This window comes from Accipiter gentilis, chromosome 25 (genome assembly GCF_929443795.1).
Source record: "Accipiter gentilis chromosome 25, bAccGen1.1, whole genome shotgun sequence".
NCBI lineage: Eukaryota > Metazoa > Chordata > Aves > Accipitriformes > Accipitridae > Astur > Astur gentilis.
This window is the reverse complement of record NC_064904.1, coordinates 3,910,914-3,935,503: the sequence shown is the minus strand read 5'-3', so window position 1 is coordinate 3,935,503 and position 24,590 is coordinate 3,910,914. Positions and strand designations below refer to the sequence as shown.

Genomic DNA, 24,590 nt, shown 5'->3' with positions numbered 1-24,590 from the left:
CCCTAGAGAAACCAGGAAAGACACCATCTAGGAGCTTAAAGTCTCAATCTCACATGTGGCAGTAAGTGAGAGATACCAAGAGACAATAAAAGAGGGAATTGCAGAGGAAAGAGAAGCATTACCAGAATATTAGATCAGCCTTCATAAATTAAAAATTAGTGTTGTGAATTCATAAATTGCTTTAAGAATAATGTTTTGTCAGTTCTGGAAAATTCGAGAAGATGGACTAATGGGTTTATGTATTTAAAATCTCTGAAGTAATCAGTTTTCATTAAAATCAGGAAATACCTTAACACGTACCTTCTAGATATTTTTTAATGTATTGTCATTAGCCCAGGTTAGTAGAGGTTTTTTCCCTTTGATTGGAGAGGAAGCTTCCTTGCCTGTTGCTAGGTGATTGCTAATTGTGATATTAAGTCCCAGCAAGCTGCTGGCAGGGATTATAAATTTTTTTTCCATGTTAACAAATCGCACGTGTTAGAGGTGCGGCAGTATCTAAATACTTCTGTATTGCTCAAAATTCATAATGGGAGTGATAAATTCTTTAATAGAACTATGGTTATGTACCCAGGTGCAGAGCATTAACCCCTCTCTTTGCAGTGCAATAGTCGTGTTAGCCCCTGTCCAGTAATGGCATTAAAGATGAGTGTAGAAGACTGAGCTGATACGGCAATAGAAGGATCTGAGCTCTGCTGTGCAAGCAGTGAAGAGCTGACAAGTGTTACAGGAGTCCTCAACTAGAATGAGATGCCGTCTGTCCCATGTTCACTCTGCAAGCTTGTGGCTGTGTGCTTTGGACCGAGTGACCTCCTCCCGTGCCATCCAACAGCCGCTCTGCAGACCGTCTTTGTGTAGCGTGGGAGCCAAGAAGGCTGCTTGTTGCTGTAGTGATGAATATTTCTCATGCCTTACACAGGGTGACTGCTGTAATGAAGTACTATGCATCTTTCAGCATCAAGGGATGCTGTATTCCCGCAAAAGTATACTGTTAAAAGTTTTTCTCACTTACCATCCCATCCTAAGTTTACTTCTCAAGGAATGGTAAAAATTACGATTTTCCAGCTTATTTGGACATCCATTTATATACCTTATGGTAGCAGTCTTGAGTCCAGCTTGCATCAGGAGCTGAATGTACTTGTCAAGAGCATCTTTCCCTCCTGCCACTGGATACAGGGTTTCATGGGCTCCAGCCAGATGAAGGCATCTACAGCTATTCTTATCTCAGCAGCTTGAACATAAGAATAATTGTGGTTTAGTTGCTTTTCAGAAACTTTTGGAGGTGGGTTTCTATACCTACAAGATGCTCTTTGACAAAATGGTTTGTTGTTTCTAGGTTTGGTGTCCTTGACATTTCCTTCAGTTCACTGTTCATCAGAGGTGTAGGTGAGACTTGCAGTGAAGTATTTTGTACTGTGGGTGGTTGGTAATGGAGTACTTGCAGCAAGGGTACAGCAATGCCTTCGTTCATCTGGCAGATGCAGCTTCTGCTCCTGGGAATTTTCAATTGTATTGCTGACCTGATAACTGCCGCCGACCCCAGGGCAAAGGGTGGTGATCGCAGTGAACTGGGTGCTCTCCTGTCCACTCCTTCTGCATTACTGGGACCTTACTGTGCTTGTCAGGAGGGGAAGAGTTGTATTTCTTCCTGCCACACCTTTTTGCAAAATCCGCGGGCTGAGCTGCATGTAGAGGCACTTCAGTCAATCTTCTTTGGCTTGTGCTCATCATTTTTGACACAAATAAGGGCTAGAGAGGGGTCTTCTGTGTCACTGCAGCTTGTTTGTTTCTGGTCTAGCAGCTGTGTGCTTACTGCAGGCTCTGTGTTGGGTATACTGTGTGCAACCGCTTGTTAGCTTGCAGCTGACCCCGTCCATGGTTCTATCCCTTACCGAGCTGTCTTGCCCTCTCCTCTAAGCTTTCCTGAGAGGCAGCTATGCCCCAGCAGCGGAGCCCACCACCTCTTGGCTGTGGTGGGCCGAACTATGTGTGGAGCATCTTCCCTGCCTGAGCCTTCCTTCTTCGGGCTCTTAGCTTCGGGGACCTTTGACATGTGTGTTCGGTGGAGTGTGGGGGGGGTTGCCTTGTTTGTTTGTTTTCCCCCCTTTCTTTGTCCTCCTGTTTACCATCACCCTCTGGACATATTTGGTAACACAGTCATTGGCCTATATTTATTGCCTTTCTTCTGTGTTTTCATCATCCGTTAATTGTGGTGTGTAGTCCCACACAATTGAATTTGTTTTGAATTTTTAGTTGTTTGGTGTTTTTAAATCTACTAATCAGGCCTCTCTGACAAAGAGGCCTGTAAGAGTTTTTGGCATAGTTGTGAAATACTGCAACTGTGAGAGAGAATTCATACCCTGGCTTTTTTTTTAGTGCTTGTCTTTAAGAACTGCAGTCTCCTTGCTCTAATGTGAATTCCAGAAGACAAAGGATTTGTATTTCCTTTTTTAAGTCTCTTGAAGCCTATGCACCTTTTAAAGATTTTTATAGATCCGTGGCATACGTTTTGGTAGAAGTACTGAAGGGGGGGGGGGGGGGGGGGGGGCTCACATGCGTTATCGCTTCTGTATGTCCTGGGAGCTCCTGGTTGGGCTGGCTGGCTGCCACGAACCCTCACTGGCTGGCCAGCCAGCCTTCACGTCAGCTTGGTTTCCAGCACAAGTGGTATCCAAATCAACACATTCCCATGGAATGTTTTAGATTTCAGCAAAGCAACATTTTCCTATGGAAAAGCCTGCCCTCAGAAAAATCCCTGCTAGCTCTTGGTCAGGCAGCTTCCCATGCCTAGGGCCCTACAGCGTGACAAAGTTTCCTACTGGTTGTGTCCTAAGAGGAGAAACAGTATATCTCTTGCCTTGAGTGGAAATCGAGTTCCACTCATTGTTAAAAATCAATAGTGAATTCCTGGGAAGGGTTGGGTTTGATCAGGGGTGGCTCCTAGTTCCATTTATCTCATTTCACACAAGCAGACGCTCACGGGTTAAACACTGTTAGTCGTCAGTTCTCTCAGCTGCTGGTTTTCAGCAATCGTGTGAATACTTCATTTGCTCCCTGTGGTGGTGCATGGATGCTGCAGTGACAATGACTGTGCTTCGGAGGGAGGTGGATTCTGCACTGGACGGACATGAACTTGCACCCCTGGATCCTGTTTTATGTGTTTGGTACAGATACTGTTGCAGCTTGGATAGCCCTTTGCTTGTAGCGATAGTATTTTCTGCAAATCAAACCAACAGTCCTTGACAGGTAACTGCTGGTGTTTCACGTGTCGTCTTAGCCATAAACTATGCTAATTCATGTTCTTTCAAGTTGTTAATTTGAAATCTCAGGTCTTTATGATTGATCCAAGTCCATCTTTCCCTGCCCCCCACCAAGTGCCCTGTGGTGGGAGTTAAGTCAGTCCAAACCTGTGCATAATGAAAATGTGTTAGGCCACAAGTTTCTTTGCACTGATATAAGAGTTCAAACTAGTTACTGCTTTTCTTCTAGTAGGTGTGTGGGGATTTATTAGAAATTAAATATTACTTTAGTCAGTGTGTTTAGTTGATAAGTTTGGGGAAAAACTCTGCCATCAATAATGCTAATTGCATAAATATTAATCTTACAGCATGTATTGATTATAAAAGGAAATTCTAAAACCAGATTTTGCATTTTTTATTTTGCCTAAATACGGAATATGCTGTTGCTTCTATAGGACAACCAGCCACTTTTCTCCAGTAGCTTACAGACTACACTGAAGAAACAATGTGTTTGAAAAAACACCTGGGATGGACCAAATATTTTATTATAAATGGTCTTTAGAAGAATGAACTTCTTCAAATGGTTTCTTAATGTGGAACAGGGAGGAGGCAGCTTTTGAACACTTTAAAGTGAGAGATAGTTTAACTCTCTCATTTCTCAACTTGAAGTATGTTTTAATAATTAATACCATCTGAGACTTCACGTGCAAAAGTTTGGGAACAGAAAGAGAATTTATCCAACACAGATCAGGCATAGCTAAACTTCAGCAAAGCCCTGCAAACACAGAAGTTTGTTGTTTGAAAGGCTTGACCAGTTGCTGCGGTACGTTATTTACATGCCTGAATTCCTTAGCTTCCTTCCCTGGGAAGGCACAGTTAATTTTTTCAGTTCATGTGGGTTTGTGCTGAATCAAATGGAGTTTTTTATGAGAGCCTTGGGCCTTTTTTCAAGTTGGAAAATAAGATAAATCACTATGGCTTTGTTTCTCTAGTGGAGACATTTTGTCTATTCAAATACATATGCTTTTCCCTCTCTTCGCTTTAACCCTCTTCCACCCACATACAGGCATACGGCAGCCGAGGAGTAAATTTTTTCTATGGCTTCATTTCAGAATTTCACAATTTTTTTCTTGGGGTTTAGAAAGGTATATAGTTGCCATGCTGTGATTTCTGATTTCTGTGGCAAATATGTACAGTATGAAGACTATGCGATGGCTTTCCACTTGTAGTTTGATGGGTCCTGTCCCAGAGATTATCCTGGACTCTGATGCACTATAAAACTGTGAGTCTGTCCTACAGGAGTGTGAATGCCCTCAACAGCTCTTGACCTTCGTGTGAGTTGAGGAGCTACACTTGAAGAGCTGGCGCTTACTATAAGGAATGCAAACAATTGGTTACATTAAGCCCTATGAAGTGAGCGTGTGTATTCAGATGAGCGCATGCCCCAGCACACTCCAGCACTTACAAATGTAGACCTACTTAACTTCTTTTTGGCCATTTTGCTCTCTCTCGCTCTCTCTTTCTCAACTCCCCTTTTTGTTCAGGAGTATTGAAGGCTTATATCACTCATGTAATTGCTTTGGATCCTTTTACAGTCTGTATTTTAACACAGTGAAGTTTTTATACGTTAGCACAAGAGTCTCTGCAGAATAATTGTGAAAGCAGTTTGGTTTTTTTTATATATGGCATTTTATCAGAACTTTGCTAATGCTGTCAATGTAATAGACAACATCTGTTTTCATTTCATTGCATTTTGCGTAGCGGTAGTCAACTCAAGAGGAGACAAAAGTAACTTTGAACAGAAATGGCGTGTGGGGCTTGGTTCACGATTTGCATCCAAAGAAGAAGGAAGCTGGATTACCTTAAAAAGGCTGAGTGCCTTACAGTAATCTTAGCGAAGGATATTTAGTCCCTTGCTTTTAATTTGTGCTTGAATTTGGGCATAGGGCAGTTATTTATATAATGATGGCATAGTTTCATGCCATTGTGATACTAATGTCAATAAAAAGCTTAGTATATTAAAATACCTATGGTTGTCTTCAAGCTTTAGAGGGCTTTGAAACATGTTTCATGACTACAGGAATGGCCCCCCTGGCAATCTGTCTCTTCCACCTGCCTTGACAGCGCTGCTTCAAATCTTTTCCATGTTTTTAGGTATTTCCCCTAGGTACTGTGCTTTTAAAATACTCGCTGTGCCTCAGCCCTCGGATGCGATCAGTGAACTCCTACAGGTAGTGGCTCCCCTGGCGAGGACTCTCCACGCAGCAAGAGCAGCAGCAGCGGTGGCACTCTGGCCCTGGGCAGCACCGCCTGTGGATTTCCCTGGGGAGGGCAAGCTGTGCCTTAGCGGAAGGAGGGGTGCACGTGGCCGACAGTCCTCTGCGCTGTTACGAAAAGAGCAAGGTTGGCTTTTATGTCCGGGAAGTGTGGTCCTTCTGCCGACGGATGCGGCTGCGGGGCAGCCGCCGCAGGAAGGAGAGCTGTTCTGGTGTGGTGCTGTGGGTGCCGCGGTGCTCCGGTGCCTTTGCGGGAGAGGAGGGGCACGGGCGGCCGTAAGGCCCTTCCTCACAGCCTCCCCGCTTGTCCGACCTGCCGACACCGCGGGCTGCTGGAGCAGGTGCTCCACAGTCCTGTTGCCCGCAGCACCGTGGGGCTGCTCCGAGGCAGTGAAGGAAACAAGGTTTAGAGGATCATCCCGATGTTGCCTCCTCTTCCTCCTCTTCCCTTTCCTGAGTTTGAATCCATTCTTCGCCTGCAGCCACGCTTGTCACAGGAGAGGCCTCTCGGAGGCCGTTCTCTTCGGGCAGCCTCTGCGCAAGCCGGAGGCGAAGCGAAAGAGGGAGCTGGCGGTGGCCCCAGTTCAGGGAAGGGCTTTGGGGCAGGCGGCAGGTGCCCCAGGGCCGGCCGTGGCCACCGCCCTGCCGGGGGTCTCGCGGGAACCGTCATGGTCACCAAACAGGCGTGCACGGCAGAGGCCGAGCTTCGTTAGTGCTGGTGCTCGCGCGACAGTTCGTTGAGCTGCGTCTTCTCTGATGCGGCGGGTGACCTCTGCGTGTGAGCGGGTTTGGTGGGCGAAGTGCTCTGGTGGAAGCACAGAAGCCGCCCGGTGTCTGGCCAAGGCTTTTCTGGGTTGATGTGTTAGCCGGGGTTGTTATGGCTGAGTAGAAGCCATAAAGCATTTGGGTTTTTAGCAGATGGCTTTGGGAAAAGGTGTATATGTTGCTGTACTGAGAATTCAGTAAATATTTTTGACATTGATTTGAGGAGGGGGGGGTTATTATTTATTCCAAATTGCTTTTTTCTTTCTTCCTCTAAGAGAGTGTGGGCGTGTGCTTTGCTGAGGAGAGAATGTGAAGAGAATGTGAATCTTGAATCAAATTAACCTATTTTTAACGTGAAATTGTAAACCCATGCTTGAAGGCAAAAATGCTGTGATGTTACATTAGCTTTAAACCAAAATGGAATTAATGCAAATAGTAATTTATAATTGATTAATGTAAATGAGATCTTCTTTACACTTATTTCTTATTACCTCTAGCACATCAGGTCCACCCATTTGGCCAGGAAGCACCTTTTTCAAGAGAAATGGAGCCCTTCTACAAGGTAGGTGATGGATACTACATCTTGGAGTAATTGTTCTGCTTAATAAATACCTCTTGCAAATTGCACAGCTTTTGTAATACTCGCTGGGCAAGAAGTAACCAAATGGTTTTTGTTTCCTTTAACCTGTCTCCTTTATTGCGCATCTGGTGCCTTGAAAATGACAATTTACTACATACAGTGAGTGTAGTCTATGAAAGTTGCTGCTTTTTTTCCTTTCCTCGGATTATTAATTTGCTTACTGTAAAATATGGCAAAGGGTGGCTTTTTTTTTTTTCCTTTGTGTGGATAAAGAGTGCCCAGAAAGAAATGTTCCAGGAATACCGCTTTTAGTTCTGTGGATGAAGCGAGGTTGTTCTTTGAGGGAGATCCTTTCTTTCACTCCCTAATTGTGCTGATAGCAAAATGTGCCCAAAGGCAGATAGTGGTGTTGTAGTGGGGAAAACAGTGGCAGAGTATTTGTCTCAAGAAACCTACCATGTTTAATGGTGCTTATATTCATAGGGAAAGATTAAATATCTTACTTCCATTGGATGGACAATATGAACAGAAGCTGTATGACTGCAGTTGTGATAGGTGAAGATCTTCAGTCTATCTCACCAGATTTCTTAAAATCATTATTCACTGCTGAGTGTGTTTATATTTCTGCCATTGAGTACATAGAACTACTATCGCTCTTAATGGAAGCGTCTTGGGAACACAGATGGCTGTCTCCCCAGACTGCATGCATTTGTCTCTGGTGCAAAAGTAACTTACACCATTTAGGATGATTTTGTGGTCTTTGCAAGTATTTGTCCATGAAGTGTCTCAGTTTTGTGTTCATTCTCATGGTGCCAAGAGTTTTCTGGCCTTCCTTCTGGCAGAAAATGCTGTATAATGTTCTCTGGAACACTTATCCAAATCACCTAGGATGGAGCCTTACTCACAACTAGGCTCACAAGCAAGTAATTGGCAGGCAGTACTGCTCACCTTCCACACACCAAAGTAATCCAGCATCTGTAGTTTAGCAGAGAATATTTTTCAACTGATTCCTTGCACATACTTAGGAATTTGCATCATTCTGTTATCTAATATATATACTGAAATTTGTTCAAACAAATTTTAATTACATTAAAGCATTCAGATTATTTCTTAACACTAGGAGATGGTATAAATTGTAGAGTTTGGCAGCTTTTGGCTTTAGTCTTGATGGGATAGATCTGCTACCTTTGCAGTCCTTCCTAATGGAAAGAGTTAGAGTTTTTAATATTTTTTTTCAGTAAAGAAAAAAAGGAAACTGTTGTGAATGGATATGCTTGATTCGTTTTCAGTTGTTCAACAGTTATGGTTTTAAATGTGTACCTGCATATACACAGTCTTCATAATTTGAGTTCATAAAATGTAAACTATTCTGTCAAGTCTGTATGGCAGAAATGTTTTACCCCTTCTTATGATGCAAGATATTCAGGAATTAAGAACAACTCTTTTGTAGTCCTTCCTATCTCAGTTGCTGCTAAAAGCCTTTTCCCAATAAAGAATAGTATGCTGTTCTTCACCCTCTTCTCATCTGCCCTCCTCTGCCTTCCCAATTGGGAAAAAACCCTAAAAGCCGAAAACATTTCAGCATATTAAAGAAATAGAGAAAAAGAGATGACTACCTTTTCAAGAAATTAAAAAAGCCTAACAGACCTTTAACTGAGTTGGCATTCTGCGTTGCCATTTCAAGTGGAAAACCAAGCCAATTTGAACTCTAATATGCATGATATGACTGAGGTTGGAAGGATGAGAGAGCATGAAGAAAAACCTCAATAAAGTAATCTTTTAATACTTCCTGGTTTTAATTTTAAAAATAAAATAACTCAACCAAGCCTTTATTTTTTTCTTTCTGTCTTTCATTGTTCCCTACAATGAGCTGTTTCACATACAGGCTTCAGCGGGTTGTATGGAAATAGTGCATCCACCTCTTTGCTGCTTCTGACTGTCTTTTTCCAAAAGACCTGTGTAGAGGAATGCTAGCGGGTGCAGGGAGGTGTGAGATGAGGGGGTGGAGAGCTTTGTCGAGTCCCACCTTACATGACCATCTTAAGTCTTTTTTTCCAGTGCTTATATCCAGCTTCATGCAAACAGGAGAATGAAAAATTGACTTAATTATTGGTTTCAAGTTATAGTACTGCCTTTTGATTGGCAAAAGTTTAGGTAACAAAGGGATTTAAAATTATTTTTACTTGATAAATGTTTTGCTGCATTTGAAAAGAATGTTCAGGGCGTGTTATAGACAATAATACAGAATAGTTCTGAAATTTTAGTAAATGTGATATTCATGTGCACTTGTCACACCTCATTTCTTCTGAGTTGTTAAGGAAAATGCTTATTTTCTGGTCTGGGGAATGAAGAGAAAAAAATTCCGCAATGCAAGTCGTACTTTTTTTAGCCAAGAAAGACTTGTAGACGCTCCTGGTTTCCATTCATTTTATATCTGAACTATTTGGCAAAGTAATCTTAACCATTGTAAAGCATTTAACATATCTCTCCAGAGAAAGTGACTGAGAAACCAGTTATCTGTGTACCTCAAAATAGCAAAGGAAGAGAAAGGGAAGCTAAAATTCATTGGTGCTATTCTGTGGCCTTAATGTCTTTGACATGAGCAGGATTAATTCTGTGTTCCTTTCTGGCTATCTTTGCTTGTACTTTGTTGAAGAATTTTGAACAAAATATTTATATGCCATTTTCTTTTTGCCTATGATTTTATTAGATACAAGACAGCTACCTCAGTTTCTTTTTGAGGATCATGGTACTGTTGATCCTAGCAATAACTCTCTAATCAAAACAAAGAAACAATAAATTGACTTTTTGTGTTGATAAGTCACCTGCTCAGGTGCTTTTTGAAATATTGAGCTCCTTCTACTGGGTAAGGATTGCTCCTTATATCCTCATGTTCTCTGGTCTTCTCATGAAGTCCCATGCAGAGCTTAATATAGGTAGGACCTTCACCTTACCAGACTCTGATACCTTCTCTCAAAACTTACTTGTACCTCTGTGGATATTGATGCATTCCAGCCTTCAGGATTCCCAGATAAAACAGGTTTTTGCTCTTACTGCTATACCTTTGCTGTCGGTTTTTGTAACTTGTTATTGTACATATGTGTTTTTGTTTCAAATCATGGCTTAATTTTTTTAAACTTGCTATATGGAGAGCCTTTGTTCCCACTGTTTTTTCTGTTCTCAGCTGTCATAACACATCAATTTTTATTTAATAAAATATATGACAGAAAAAAGTCTTTACAGTGCAAAAGGTTTAGACCTATTCTAAACTCTTCAGGAACTTGTGCTGGGTGAGATAGGTGGGGACATAATTACATTAACTTCAAGACCTTGAAACTAATGCATTATGCTCATATAAGGTCAGTTTCATTGTCTCTGCTCTGGTCTTGGGTGTTAAGCTCATGTTATAGACTTGAGGATGCAGTTGCTCACAGATCAATGGTAATAATAGAGCTATTTTGCTCTCAAGATACCTAACATTCTCCCTGAATAAATTAAAAATACATTTGCAAATTAACTTTTAGCAGCAGTCCTATAAATTACAGCTGTTGAGTGCCACCTGTAAAGATGTAACTGGACTGTGGAGGGTTTGGAGTTTGTTTCTTAAAGATAAAACTTTCATTTTGAGGAAAAAAATACACTCTATTTTTGTCTTATTTGGCCTCACACTAAACTAAATGCAACGTGTTACTATGTCATCTTTTACTGAATTTGTCCTGTCCTGAGTTGCAAGGAAGCATATGTAGAAGATGCTTGTGGGTGTAATTACAGCTGGCACAGAAACAGAGCGCTGTACAGTGAAAACAGTGATCTGCATCTGCTGTTGCTGCTGCAGTGGGGATTGAAATGAGTGCAAGAGCTGCGGGAGTTGTCCCAGAAGATGTCAGAGCCCCATGACTGGGCAGTGGCTGACACAAAACAACACCTCCCCTCTGGCTTACAGCAAGTACACGTCTGCCAGTCTTAATGCCATTCTTGGGTAAGTTTCCCGAGTTTCTAGTCAAAGCCTGGCAGAAGCAGGCCTTCATGGTAGCAGAGTTAGTGATTAGGGAAGGAAAGTGAACCTGGGTCATCCAGTCCCTATTGCTGTTGGAGCTGAAAACATAGGTGGCCCTCATCACTGTGACTAAATGGTCCACCTTGGATTGCTGCTTCCAGCAGTTCCCAACCAACTGGAGGTACAAACATCCTTGCCGTGCTGTCTGCTTTCTTCTGTGAGCAAAGTCCTACACTTCCTCTTGTGACGATCAGTACGGTTTAAATCTGCTGCCTGTGGATGTTAAAGATACGAGCTCTTGCTCCAGAGATCCTGGAGACCTGGACTCACACCTGTGAACAGGTTTGCAGCAGTCAGTGAACTGAGTCCAGAATGCATGGCTTTCCTTTCAAGCCATGATTCTCTTTTAATTAGGATGGAAAAAAAGATTGGCAAAAATCCCTTCCCATTCACAGAACACAGGAGGGGAGGAGTGAGGAGTCGCGTGTGGCCTCCAGTCCCCCTTGGCCGAGGGAGCCTGAGAAAAGGAGGGATTGTCTTTCCTAGACCTCACAAGCTGCTTTGTTCACTCTCTACCATTGGCTGCAGGGAACAGGCATCCTCATGCTCCAGAACAGAGCAAGCGATGTGATGCTAACATGGGGATGGCTTGCCCTCTTCTTTGGGAGAGCACTGTATGAGACACTTTCATCTCTGACTGATGTTTCCAGCAGCCCATGTGTGATCTGCCGTGGTCCAACTGCCATAACTGTAGCTGCCAGTGCCTGTGAGGAGCTCTGGCAGGAAAGAGTTGGAAGACACTGTCTTCGCAGGGTCAGGTATCACCAAAACCAGCATGAGACAGTGACTCTGCAGTTCATTGCAGAGCGGAGATGGAAACCCTGGGCGCTGCTGCTGCATCAGTCCTTGATGCGCTCAATCTAAGATGGTGGCTTTCACGTGTTAGTGTACTGACATCTGATACCTGACCATAACGTGAGATTTTAAGGAAATTGCCAAAGCACATGGATCGCTTTATTCTTGGTTGAGAATGGTGATTTATTTGACAGAGCAAGAAAATTGCATCCCTAATTCAGAAAGTTTATTTTGTATGAAATGTGGACAGACCAGACCTGAGAAATCCTACGTAAAAAGATGGGTAACCAGCTCATTTATGAACACATGCACACATTTGTACAGAGATCTTTTTCTTCTCTAGTAAGCTTGAGAATCCTTGAAATGACCAAACAGGCTGTTTAATCCATTGTCCATTGAGTAGTTGTAAGAAATGAGAGCAGATCTGGAACTTCACATTTCCAAGTGTTAGCTATTAATAGAGGTGCTTGTTCAGGTGGAAGTAAGCCAGCAGGCAGGAGGCAGAAAAGGGGCAACTGTTTCTGGTTTCCCTTGAGAAGGCTAAATTAGAATCATTTGCTCTTATAAATGAAGATGTTCAGCCTGCGTTTTTATGTTAATAGTGACCTGAGGATAAAAATATAACAACAGCAGGGAACGGTTTCTTTGAACAACAGGTATTGCCCATCCAAGCTACTCAGTCTTTTCTCTGGAGAGGTCTGGGAGGAGTTGTTGTCGTTACCCTCGAGGTGGAAGTTGACAAGTTCACAAAGAGAAGATGCCTATGTGCATGCAGCCACATGCATTTGCTCTCTAATAATGTGAACGATTGGGATGTGTTTGTCAGCACCTACCAACAAATACCTGAGGGCCCCTGCAGGCAGAGTGGCCTTCTTTCTTCTAGTGGAAATTCAGTTCACCTGCTCTTTCCACTGCATGAGCAGGACAGGTGCAATTCCTGGGCATGTAGGAGAGAGGTGCAGCCCTTCCAGGAACACAAGGTATCCATACCTGCTGGTGCTAACAGGGGTGAGAAGAGGAGGAGCAGGGGAGAGCTGAAAGATGAAAGGATTCAGTAAGTCTCATGTGGATTTAACTTTCAGAATTGCATGTCTTAACACCTCAAAAGAAAACCAAACTTGGAGAGAAATGCTCTGTTTTCTCCTACTACCCAGAGGTGCAAACAAAAACCAACCTGGCAAGGTAGCGTATATATTACAGATATTTAATATTTTATAATACTTAAATGTAATGATGACCATAAGGAGAAAGGCCAAAAGAAATGCAAGACAGTCCAGACTTAGGTGCTGTGATCTGTAACAGAACCTTGGGCAAAACCCTTATGCCCAAATCCAGCTAAACATTGTTTCCTAATGTGCATTTGGATGTCTCACGATCCCCAAGAATCTAAATACTTTTTTTTGCTTTGGGCTTATAATTCCTTGGTTTTCTGCTCTCTGAAATGAGGATAATAATAGTGGTTCTCACTGCCCTGAGCTGTCAGTCTACAAAATATTGGCTCTGTATCATATTCCAATGCTCCACTAATGGGAAAACCTTAAACAGGAGCAGCCTAACTGTGAAAAGCAACAGTGCTGTTTGTTATCTTTTGCAGGGATGTGTGGTTTAGATTTTGGGTGGGGGTTTTTCCCATTGAAATTTCAATTAAGGTCCTTACTCTTAGAGTTGCACTATAAGAAATTGGCTGTTTAACTCCATAAATGACTGTTTTGTATGGAGATCTGGGGTTTTGAGTGTCCAGATTAGTTCCAGGTTGGTTGCTTTCATCAGAAGAGCACCAAACTTTTTGACTACACCATGTTTTATCTTCAAATTTTGCTTCTTCAAGCTCCCATTCCACCCACGTTGAAACTGTGGTGACAGTCATGCTCTATGTTTGCTGGTGATTTGGCTTTGGTCAACCAGTTTAATTAACAGCAAAGCTACTATGTCTCCTTGTTACAATAAATCACTCTTCATTCACGTGGCATTTTTATTTAAATCAGCTTCCCCCCTCCCACCCACCCCCCACCCCCCCCCACCCCCCCGTCTCCCATGAAGGGTACCTGACAATCTCTTCAGGATTTTCTTTTCAGGAAGATGATTCACGGGGTGCTTCCGTAGAGACCAAATATTTGAATAATTTTTTTGTTATTAGCATTCATTGCGTTTGCAGTAGTGTTATTGAAAAAGTAGAATTAAGTCAGAGGGGTTGTGCACCATGTCTCTAAGGGAGTAATTTGAACAGCAGAGCTCTCCTTTGTTTGGGAAAGTGGGTAAAACCCTAGTGGGGCTGCTGGGGTCCTGAGGGTGCTGGTAAGGGCTTGTGTTTGTGAGAGGATTTTAAAATGGCTTAACACTGTGCATTCAATGAAAACCCAGTGAGAGACAGCATTTTGCAGTGATTCATACAGAAATGGTCACTTCGGTGTGACATTTTAGCTCTGTGTTCTGTGTAGGACTTTTTTTATATAGGGTGCTATGGATTAGTTATGCAGTATGTATATAGCCTTTTTATTCCTATTTTTCTAGTTGAGTGTGTAAGACAATGGCAAAAGCTGTAATTTATTAAGTGCCTAAAGTGTGGTCCTGTTAACATTGATCTTAGAGCCATTAGTAAGGAAATGTGACCACTGGCTGTTTATATTCCCTGTGACCAAAACATCTGAGCTACCTTTGGCCTCTAAACTTGAGATGGAAGAAAGCCGAACTACGGCAGACAGGTGTCATTAATAGTAGATCACATTGCAACGTACACAAAGATAAGTTAAATTCCTACTGTGTTTAAACTTAGTAACTTATATTTTAGATCTGCATAGGTGTCTTTGCTGTCTTTACAGATAATTTTGCTTATTTTCTAACAGTCCTGCATAGTGACTTTTGAAATTATTACTTCTGAGTGACTCAAGATGAAGTTTACTGGCTTTGTTTACTTTCCTTGCCAACTGGAGAGCGTGGGCGAGTGCTGCAAGGCAAGTCCTACTGCAGTGCTAACCTTGGGCAGAGAAGGGGATACATCTGTGTGTACCTGCCCATTTCAGCCTTCAGTGTCAACTGCTGTGTGAGCCATGGTAGTAAAACAGCACTTTGCAATACACACCAAAGAGAGAAATTGCTGCTGCTGCTGCTGCAAGTCCCCGCAGTGCTGGCCTGGCTGCCTCAATAACTAGTGTAAGTGTAGGAAAGAACAGGGATGCTAACCAAAGCATGGAGGAGGTGAGGAGTTGGATGGTCCTTAAGCAGAGTTCAGTGCTGGGGTAATATACAGTTAGTGTTGCTCCAAGGATGCTGCTAAATAGCTTCAGATACGTTCTTAGCTTCTTTTCAGTTTGGTCCTGCAGGTGATGTGACTGACTGCAACTTGAACGTTGAAATCTACTTCCTTTAAATTGCCATTAGCTGATCTCAGCTTTTTTAGGAAAAGTATTTTCTGTGACTGGCCCTTCTGTAGGGATTGGCACAGGTGTCCAGAGACATGTCCCGCCCCACCCCCAAACACATCTGTGGGACTTAAAAATGGAAAAACCATGCCACCCTTGGGTTTCAGTTCAGTGAAGGAAGATGTAGACTAGATACAGCAAGAGAAATGGTAAGTGTCGGTTCAGTGGCTTTCTCCTTTACCAGGACTGCCATACATCCAGGATTCCATCAATGTTTTCCTTTCCCCAGCAGGAGCTATAGTCTGCTCAGAGCATGGGAGTTGTTTGCCAGTGCCCAGGGTTTCTGCATGCCTGGTGGCACAGTGAGAGCATCTGCTAAGGCACTGTCGTGTAGCTGGCAAGTCCTGGGTGTGATCTACAGTTCAGATCTACAGATAGTGCAGATACAGAGACAAGTCTGGCAGCAGTTGGTGTCAAACCTTTTCTGTAGGTGGAACTTGGGGCCAGGCCACCTCTCGCTGGGCTGGGGCTTGGAGTAGGAAATTTCAGTGGCCTATGACAGGGACGTAGCGTACCACCAGTTAGATCCCATTTTACAACAGCAGTTCTCTGAACAAGACACGGTTAGAAACTAGCAGTAAAATTTGTATGGCAACTCGGAAAATGGTGGGGTATGTAAAGATTTATTTTCTGTAACTGTGAGATTATTGTGATTATTGCCATCAAAATCTCTGGGCTGATGAGCTGGAGCATATGCTCCGTGCTGAGAGCCTGTGAATGTTTGGCTTTCCTAAGATGTGAAGGTGGCTGATATTAGAAGTAATCTTAGCTTTCATAATTCTAGATTCTGTTTGAGAGCACAGTTACGAGACAGGCATAAGCCTGTGCTTTACATGGAGTTCACTTAAATAATAATATTGCAGTTGTGTTGCTATGAGCAGTTTCGGTGATGTGCAGATTTCTATGAGAAAGGGAAAGCTGTTGTCAAGTTGGGCTGTTCCTTGCCTACATGTCAGGTTTCTTGAGACAGACCTATATTGAGAGAATTAAAACAGAAGCTCTGGGAATTTTTAAGATGCTCTCTTACTATGACCTGCTTGTGTGATGGGCAGTTACATGTTTTTGGATCCCTGGGGAAGCCAAGGCTTCATAACTAGTAAACAGAAGAACATTAGGGGAAAAACAGTGGTGATGAAGTCCAAGTGCTGTTCATGTCTTGTGGTTTTTTGTATGCTGTCTGTGTTGATGATGTTCATGGTTGACATTGGCAATAATTTTTCCTCTCTAACATGCTAAGAATTTCTCCCTGCTGGTCAGAGCAGATCTGTGTGCTGCTGGTTAAAGATTGGTAAGTTCTTGGTTATATAAAAGGCATTTCTTAAACATCTAGAAGAAATGGCAAATTAATGGAAATGACATATTACTAAGAGAGCTTAATTTTATTTGAACAGTTGAGAAAAGTAGAGGCTATCTTAAATGGGAAGGATGGCCAGTGGCTTGCACATTTCACTGCTGTGCGTTATTTAAGCTAAATGTGAAAAAAATCTGTTGGTTTCAGATATTGGAATAAATCTTACCACTAGAAACTCTTCAGTGGTACACTTGAGGGTATGCAGAGCTCTGGGATAGCCAAGTTGGTTCTTAAAACTGTGAATGCACCACTTCATTTTCCTGCAATTTATAACAGACCCCAAACTGAACTGGGACTTCAAGAGGGAAGGAGGCAGAATTTTTTTTCTGTATCAGTAGAAACACAGTATGTTCAGAAACCACCAAACCAAAGCTGGGGAGCCTTTTGGGATAAGTAGTGTTTTACACTACTGGTTTCAAGCCACTTGAAATACACCTGCCAAGGCAGTAGGCTGTGAACATGAACCTACTGTATACAGCACTTCTTGCTCGCATACCTTCCCCTTCTTAAAGGAAAGATAAGTTGCATCTGAATCCTGAAGGATGAGCTTTTACAAAACAATCCTCTCTAATCAGCAGAATGGGATAAACTCTCATTTTCTTAAAAAGGTGACCTTTGGGAAGAGTCTGGAAGACTTTTAGGCTGGTAAAAGAATTTATCCTCTCTAATGCATTTAATACCAATCACAAATTAGCAAAGAAAACATGACTTTTCTTTAAATTATCTCAGGACAACCTCTGTCAATTTGGAAATACCATTATAGGATCCTTGGCTTCATCTTATATGTTATTTCTCTTAGTTTCCTTTCTCTTTATAGGTCAAAGTCTCACAGTGCTTGCAATTGCATACAATAAAGGTAATAAATTCTCTTTCCTTCTTGACAGTATTTATTTCTATATCTAGCCCATCATACTGCTCTCTAGTGCATGATAAGGTGAAGGATAAGGTGAAATTGAAATTAAAATTGTTCATACAGTGATGGGAAATCCCAGTCCTGATTTTTACATATATGCCCAATTTGAATGAAGATACTGAGAACACTTCCTGTGTATCTTTCATTTTCATATTTCTATAGTATAGCCATGCTTTGTAGCTTTTAAACATTATTTATTTATTTTTTTATGAATATGTACCTTGTTTTTCTTTCTAATAAAATAGGATATGCTGCTGTGTGAACCACATGTTGAGTTTCAGCACTCAGTTTCTGATGCTAATTTATTAAGCAAGTTGTTTCTTCCCGAGAAATAAGAACAATAAGTCGTTTCTCCTGGAGATGAAAAAATAAAATAGCTAAGGCCAGACCACCTGATCAGCTGTGTGTGTACAAATATGTCTGTGCCTGTGTGTATATTTAAATGAATGCATTTAAATATAAATATGTGTGGTTATCTAATACACTGAACATGTATGAAGAAATACACAGTTACGTAGAAAAGGATCACTTCTTGTGCTAGAGATTTGGTGTATCTACCCCGTTCTTACATATACAAATAACTAACGAATAACCCTGTTCTGAAGTTGTTCCCTTAATGATTTTTTTCTCCCCTCTCCCCTTCAAGCAGTTCCAGTTTTGATCACTGCAGTTGACATTGCTAATGCTTAAGGCAATTTGGAGTTAAAAAAATTAGGTGTCTTGTAAAGTTGTTTGGGTTTTTTTGAAAAAATAAATTAGTTTAATTAGTGTAAGCATTACCATGAGTTTGTGTTGACTTTTTCCCCTGGATGTTATTACGTCAGTAGCCACTTACTCTATTATCAAACAACGACAGGTTTCTATATTTGTCTTAGGTAGAAGACACTTTATTTGCTGTATGATGTCTGGAGAGGTCAGGGTATACTTCTGGATCTGGATCTTGCAAATTTTGCTATAGTGGCTGATGAGAGAGGAGGGAATTTTTTTGGTTTTAATAATATCACAACTTGCCTTGGTCATACTGATAAGCTGTAAGAATAACTAGGTCTACATTTTCAAACTTGTAGAAATGAGTTAGTGGCTTAGAAGCATAAAATAGCAAATGCTGGCCAAGATGCATGATCAATTCAGAAATTAGAGACATTTATTGATTGATTGATTGATTGATTGATTTGGGTTGTAGTCAGTCTCTGAGGTTTTCTATTTGGTTTTGCTTTTTTGCTTTTCTAGATAGTTCCTTTTTACTGTGCCTGCTCCTGTAGTATTTGTAAGAAGATGAAGCCTGAAACATGTGAAGTGGTGTCTGAGTAGGGGTTTGACAACAACCAGTACAGAATACAGCACTGACATTTGTTTTTAGTGCTTTGGCCATTATTAATCACTGACAAGGCAACCTGGTGTAAAACATGAGTGCTCAAGAGTGCCGTTTCGTTCAGAAAAGCAAGAGAAACAGCTTGGTACAGTCTACTCAAATAAAATACCCAGCAAACCCTTAATTTCCCAGTACCATCTGTTGAACAGCTTAATGCTTGGAGGCAGAAATGAGACAGGGCAGAACTGGATGGGGACAGAACCTAGTGAGCACACGGTACTGCAAGGTCACAACTCCCTGGCTTTTCTGTTCAGTCATGATGTGGTTAGCAGAGCTCCAATTACTTCTGAAGAACAGGATCCAAATTTACTGGAAGATTTCTGAAATGAATCCTTCTGAAATTTTGTTGCTAGGATCAGCAGTTACTCTCTTGCCAGACTTGCAAATGCGTATAGGTTGGTGGTGTCATGATTTATATTGTAAACATTCCATGATTTGACTGCTATCTTTAGAGATGCCCCCTCTGTCTACATGTAGGTGGTTTTGTTGAAGAGTGACACACATTAAGCTCTTCCAGGTAGCCCTTAGTTTCAACTCTTGGGAGGACAGTGAGCAAAGATTATAAAACAAACATTGCTGAGGTTTTTTATTGATATTTTGCTTTCTCTGTGATTAACTGCAACAACATATCTTAAATACTTATTTTGCAAAAGGAGGAAAATTAATGAGATTTGCCTATAACTAAAGGCATCTCTTGGGTTTTTTAGTTTATCTGAACAAGTAGAGATGTTGTGGCAGTACTTTGAGCAGGATAATAATCTTTTCCACTGAAGATTAGTTTAAAATAATACTAAGGAAAAAATGTACCTTAGAACAGATCTATTATGTGAAAACAGATGCTAATGTATACAGTTCCTCTAGAAGTTTTATTCAGCTGGTAAACCTGTTTTATAAGCTGAAATTCTTTTCCAGATAATATCCTAGGGGAGCGTGCTCTGTAAGCCTGACAGGAGGAGGGACAGCTTTATAGACCTGAGACAATACACGAAGAATCTTAAAACTGCTTCTTGGAAAAGCCTGTAACCTGCAATTTGGGGCACACCCAAGTGTTGCAGTGGCTGGCCAAGGGTCCCGAGAGAGAGGAGCTGCGAGCTTCAGCAGTTCATGCTGCCTGTCTGCTGCCTTGGAAAACTCTGGTTTGAAAATGACTAGCTGTGGTTTCATTTTGAACTCTTAACTCACGTGGGCAACCGTGTCTGTAAATGTGTAACCCCTCTGCCATCCTTTGCACATATTTGAGGTTATTTTACAAATACTACTTCACAAATAATTTGATGGAAATTGGAATATTCTTGTCAAAGGACATGAATTGCATGAACCACTGTATGATAACTGTAATTAGCATCATGAGCCTCCACGTGCATGTCTGTGCTAGTTAAAACAGCCACCTGCACTGCTGTTTGGGACTGCCTGTTGTTCAAGTATAGGACCCAACACACTTGAGGCATTGTCTTACTACAGGTATCTTTTTCAACACCTCAGCTTTCCTGGATTCTTCATTCAGGTTGTTTCTTCAGTATTCATTAACCTAAAATTGGGAAGCGAAATGCTGTTGAATTTACATAGGAAGCCAACAAGCTGAAGCCTGTTAGAAGTCCTTCCCTGCAGGTGTGGCATTTGGTCATTCAGGAGCAAAAAAAGACTGTGTGATAAGTAGCTCCAGGTATGCAAACTGCATGGAAAATAAGAAACAAGGGTTTCCAGTCGTCCTCACTGGTTGGAAGGCGGTGGTTGCCTTTGGCCAGGAGACTGGCCGCTTAAGGTTACACGGCAGGGAGCTGTGGTCAGCCCTCCTTGGGGAAGGTGGTGATCCTCAGCTGGCTGGTGCCAGGAGACCCCTGCAAAGGGCAGAGCCAGGTGGGTTCTGTAAAAGGAAACAGTCTCTCAGTTTGACCCCACAGTTCCTGTGAGCAGCTACTGTTTTGAAAAGAGGCAGTTGGAAAAGCAACATTGAAACCCATGAAAGGAGAAACCAGGTGATGAGGTCTAATTGGGGTAAACTATACTTAGTATTAAAGATGTCTTGAGAAATGCCCCATTGCATCCTACTCACCTGTCTGAGAATTTGGATATACATTTTTCACTGCTTGGATTCTGTGAGCTGGCAAGGAACAGTTTTACATTGAGTGCTAAGTTTCCTAAATGACTCATGATTTAGCCAGTTCTCATGAGTTCAGGACAAATGCTGAAGTTTGGGAAGATTTTTACATGCTGTTCTTGTTACACCAACACAAAGATTTTTGTCCCAGCTTTCGCTGCACTGCTTTGTGGTAGTGGTTTCACAAGTCATATTTCTTCTATGCTTGCTGAACCCCATCAGGCTGCTGTTCTGCCTTAATGTATTCTACTGACAAAGCTGACTGTCAGTTACATTAATTAGCTATTGGTAGTGATTTGTCTACTACAAGTAAAGTATAGGCTGGGAAAAAAAAAAAAAGCTTATGTCTTTCCATGCAATTTTAATTCAACTCTCCTGTTACGTGTACTTAGGATACAGATCCTCTTATTATGTAATTGCTTAATCTTTTTTTTTTTTTTCCATTAGTCTCCTGCTTTATTCAGTGCATTAACTATGGAAACTGAGATTTGGGGGGCTACTGCAAATCTACCCAAACATAGCATTTCTTAGCTTTTAAGTGCTTCACCTTTTGGTGGGTGGAGTTGGGTTTGGGGTTTTTTGGTTCTGCCACCTTCATGACTTTCATTTAGGTCAGTTGTTTGTATATGTAAGAAAATCTGGACTACCGGTTCTGCCATGCTTTTGCATGCTGCATGCCAATTCTGTATAAGATGGAATGAGTTTGTTTATTGTATTATCAGAGGTGCTGGAAGGATAATAAAAAAGTAACTCCTGAGCACCCATTCTAAAAGTTTGAATCTACTCAGGTAGAGACTGAGGTATCCATTTAACTAAAAAGATTATTCTGTTACTTAGTTGTTCAGTCGGGGGTTTGTTCCCCTTGCCTCTGCCCATTACACGTGCTAGTGTCATTATTTATTATTTCCTTCACTGAATTGAATCTCTGGGTCAGTTTCTGTTACCAAAGAAAACTATTTGCATTTTTTAGGACTTCATAATCTGGTCGCTCTAATAGAAGTCGTTTATGATACCTAAGTTTATTCAGGCAGTACTTTTCTGTAGGTGGCATGGCACTTTGCAGAAGATCAAAATGAGAGACCTTTGCCCTGCAGTATCCAGCATCTAAATGTAACATGTCTAAATAGGACCCTTTAGATATTTTTTTTTGTCCTCAAAAATTATGAAATGTTTTCAATAATGATAAATTACTTGGGTAACTGAGCGGTTGCCACATACAGCACTTCTGATCTTCAAAATAACTTTAAAGCATAATCTAATTAAATCACACAGCACCCTTTTTAGTTGGTTTGGGTGAGCACCAGTACCCCTGGCTTAAATGGAGAGTTTGAGCAACTTCTTCAGGGCAAGTCTGTGCCCATCAGGTGTGGCAGGAGCCACAGGATCCCTGATCCCTCCTTGATTCATCCACACTTTTAAAAAATCTACCTTGAAAGAGGTTCCCATAATAGTCTAGAAACGTTCCCCAGAATTGTTAAGTATCTGCCTGAATGTTTGGGACATGGAGTTTTGAAGGACTGAATGAATAATTGCGTCGTCTCTCAGTTTGGTAGGAAATTTGCCATAGGTTTTCTTTGTTGATGGTGGACATACACTGCAAGATTGCTTCACAAAACACCAGAAATAGGCAGGTGGTAAAGGGGATGAAAGACCTTCTGCACTTGGTCAAGTGAGAAAGTGCACATCGTGACCAAGGAGTGGGGAAAGGAACTGGGGAATAACAGATTATCTGTGTGAAGTGGTTGTAAATCCTATTAGTACTTCCATGACCAGAAAGTATCTTTTTATCTCTGATAATCTGTATGACTCTCCACTGCAGGCATGGCTGCTGTCTAAGATCTGGGCTAGCTTCCATGTGACAAACCCCAGTGACACTTCTGTTGTGGGTTCCTGAACTTTTGCATGTGAAGTCTCTGAAATTTCAGTCAGGAGACTAAGGATTTCTCAGGTGTTGTTGCTCCAGTGTCTGTACTGGCAGCTGGGGTTGCGCATACCCGTGCAGCTCACTCTGTCCGTACAGCTGTTGGAGCAGTCACATAAGCAATTATGAGGTCTGTCATTTCCTGCAGTATTTTCTCTATTTAAAGTACTCGAATCGCAGCGCACTCAAATTAAGCAGTTCATGCACTTTGGAATTGAAGAGACTGCCTTGGAGAAACTCTCCAACTGCAACTGAATTAATGCTAACCAGGGCCTGAGGATTGCTAGAAATAAGAGCGGATGAGGGGCTGAGAAACCTGGCAGAGTTTCAGAATGCAAGGGTGGGGTGGCTGGGGAGCATTATCTTATCTAAATGGTAATTTCTATTCTGTACGTTAATTAAAACACATAGTGTACAAACTAGCATTTAGGAAATCTCTCCGAGGATCTTCCCCTAAGGGGATGTTTTGGAAGTAAATTGCAAGTTCTACATGCCTGCTCAGTGCAGCCTCTATGAACTGTGTGGAAGCAAACAGTCCAAATTATATGCCCTCTTTAAGCAACCGGGGTTTATGTATGTTGATAGTTTTGGGGGAACTGTTTTTATTTTGTTCTTAATAATGCATTTTGGGTATCCTCCTTCTGTCAAAGAAGGAACAAAACCGTCTTTGTCAAATCAGTAGAGATTAGCAGTGTGCGATGGAGGACTTTGCTTCAAGAATACAGAAAAGAGTCATCAGTTTTAAAAGAAATGTTTTGATAGCAGTTAAGAAGTTTTACTTATTTCTTAATGATTCTCCTTCATGAAGACTACTTGAACAAACTTAACCAGGAACCAGTTTGTATGTGTTAAACCTGTTATAGGTGGGTCTGATTGTATATTTATTGTAAGTGTAGAAGCAAGGTTCCAATTTAGTAATCAAAAAAAGTTTACATGGGAGGCATGTTTTTTGTTATCTTGTCAGTCTTGCTTTCTTTGCTGTCTGACTGTGCATTCATAACTCTGATTTGTATGCATCCTTGCTTCTGCATGACATCCCATATTCTGTGTCTCAGGTGGAAAGATCTCATGCAGTGGCAGAGGTGGGTACTGCTATTTTACTTGCTGCTTTGCCTTTTTTATGGAACTATAGGCACATACTACCTCAAAAAACCAACAAACCTATCCCCCTGAAAAATATTTCTCAGCTGAAAAACTGTAGAATTTATCGGATTCTTAGTAATTGCAATGACCCCAGGTATAGCAAATAAATAACAATGAAAGCCAAATAACAGTCTTTTGCTGGGTTTAGAGGCAGGGATTTTGTTTTTTAAACTTTTGCAGAGGAACAAATTTTCCTGTCATGCGAAAAAGAAGGTACAAATGCCTTTGCGGAATTAAAAAGGATTCAGAAATTAAATGCAACCAAATATATGTGCCCCAAATATGAAATTGCATGTGGTTTTCCTGGGCATTTCAGGAAAATCCACTGTCCTAATCTAATCCAAATAATTAGATTTTGGATTAAGGTAGGCTATAGTCATCAAAACCAGAACAGGTAGAGATAATTTTTGTCCAGTCTGGACCCTCTCTTATTATGCCTAGATTATTTTTCCTATTTATAAACCTCTGTATCTTTGCCTTCAATGATTAATCTACAGGCAGAGTGCAAAACTTATTAAGGCTAGAAACAGACAAAAAGATAAATGCTGACCTTTCTAATTGGCTCTTGAAACCTGAAATATTTACCGCTTGGAGGATTAATAATGTTTGTGGAATGATTTGTCATCCAAACTAAGTATTTCCTACTTCTTCATGAAGCCATGCT

At 41.4% G+C, this 24,590-nt stretch overlaps 1 protein-coding gene across 9 annotated transcripts in view; it reads left to right on the top strand.

Annotated features, from left to right (window-relative positions):
- FOXN3 (forkhead box N3) overlaps positions 1-24,590 on the top strand; it is a 220,327-nt gene that overhangs the window by 141,056 nt on the left and 54,681 nt on the right. For all 9 annotated transcript variants that reach the window (XM_049828606.1, XM_049828608.1, XM_049828609.1 and 6 more), the window contains exon 4: positions 6,775-6,839. In XM_049828606.1, coding sequence (XP_049684563.1) covers positions 6,775-6,839 — 65 coding nt within the window. The remainder of the gene's footprint in view (positions 1-6,774; positions 6,840-24,590) is intronic.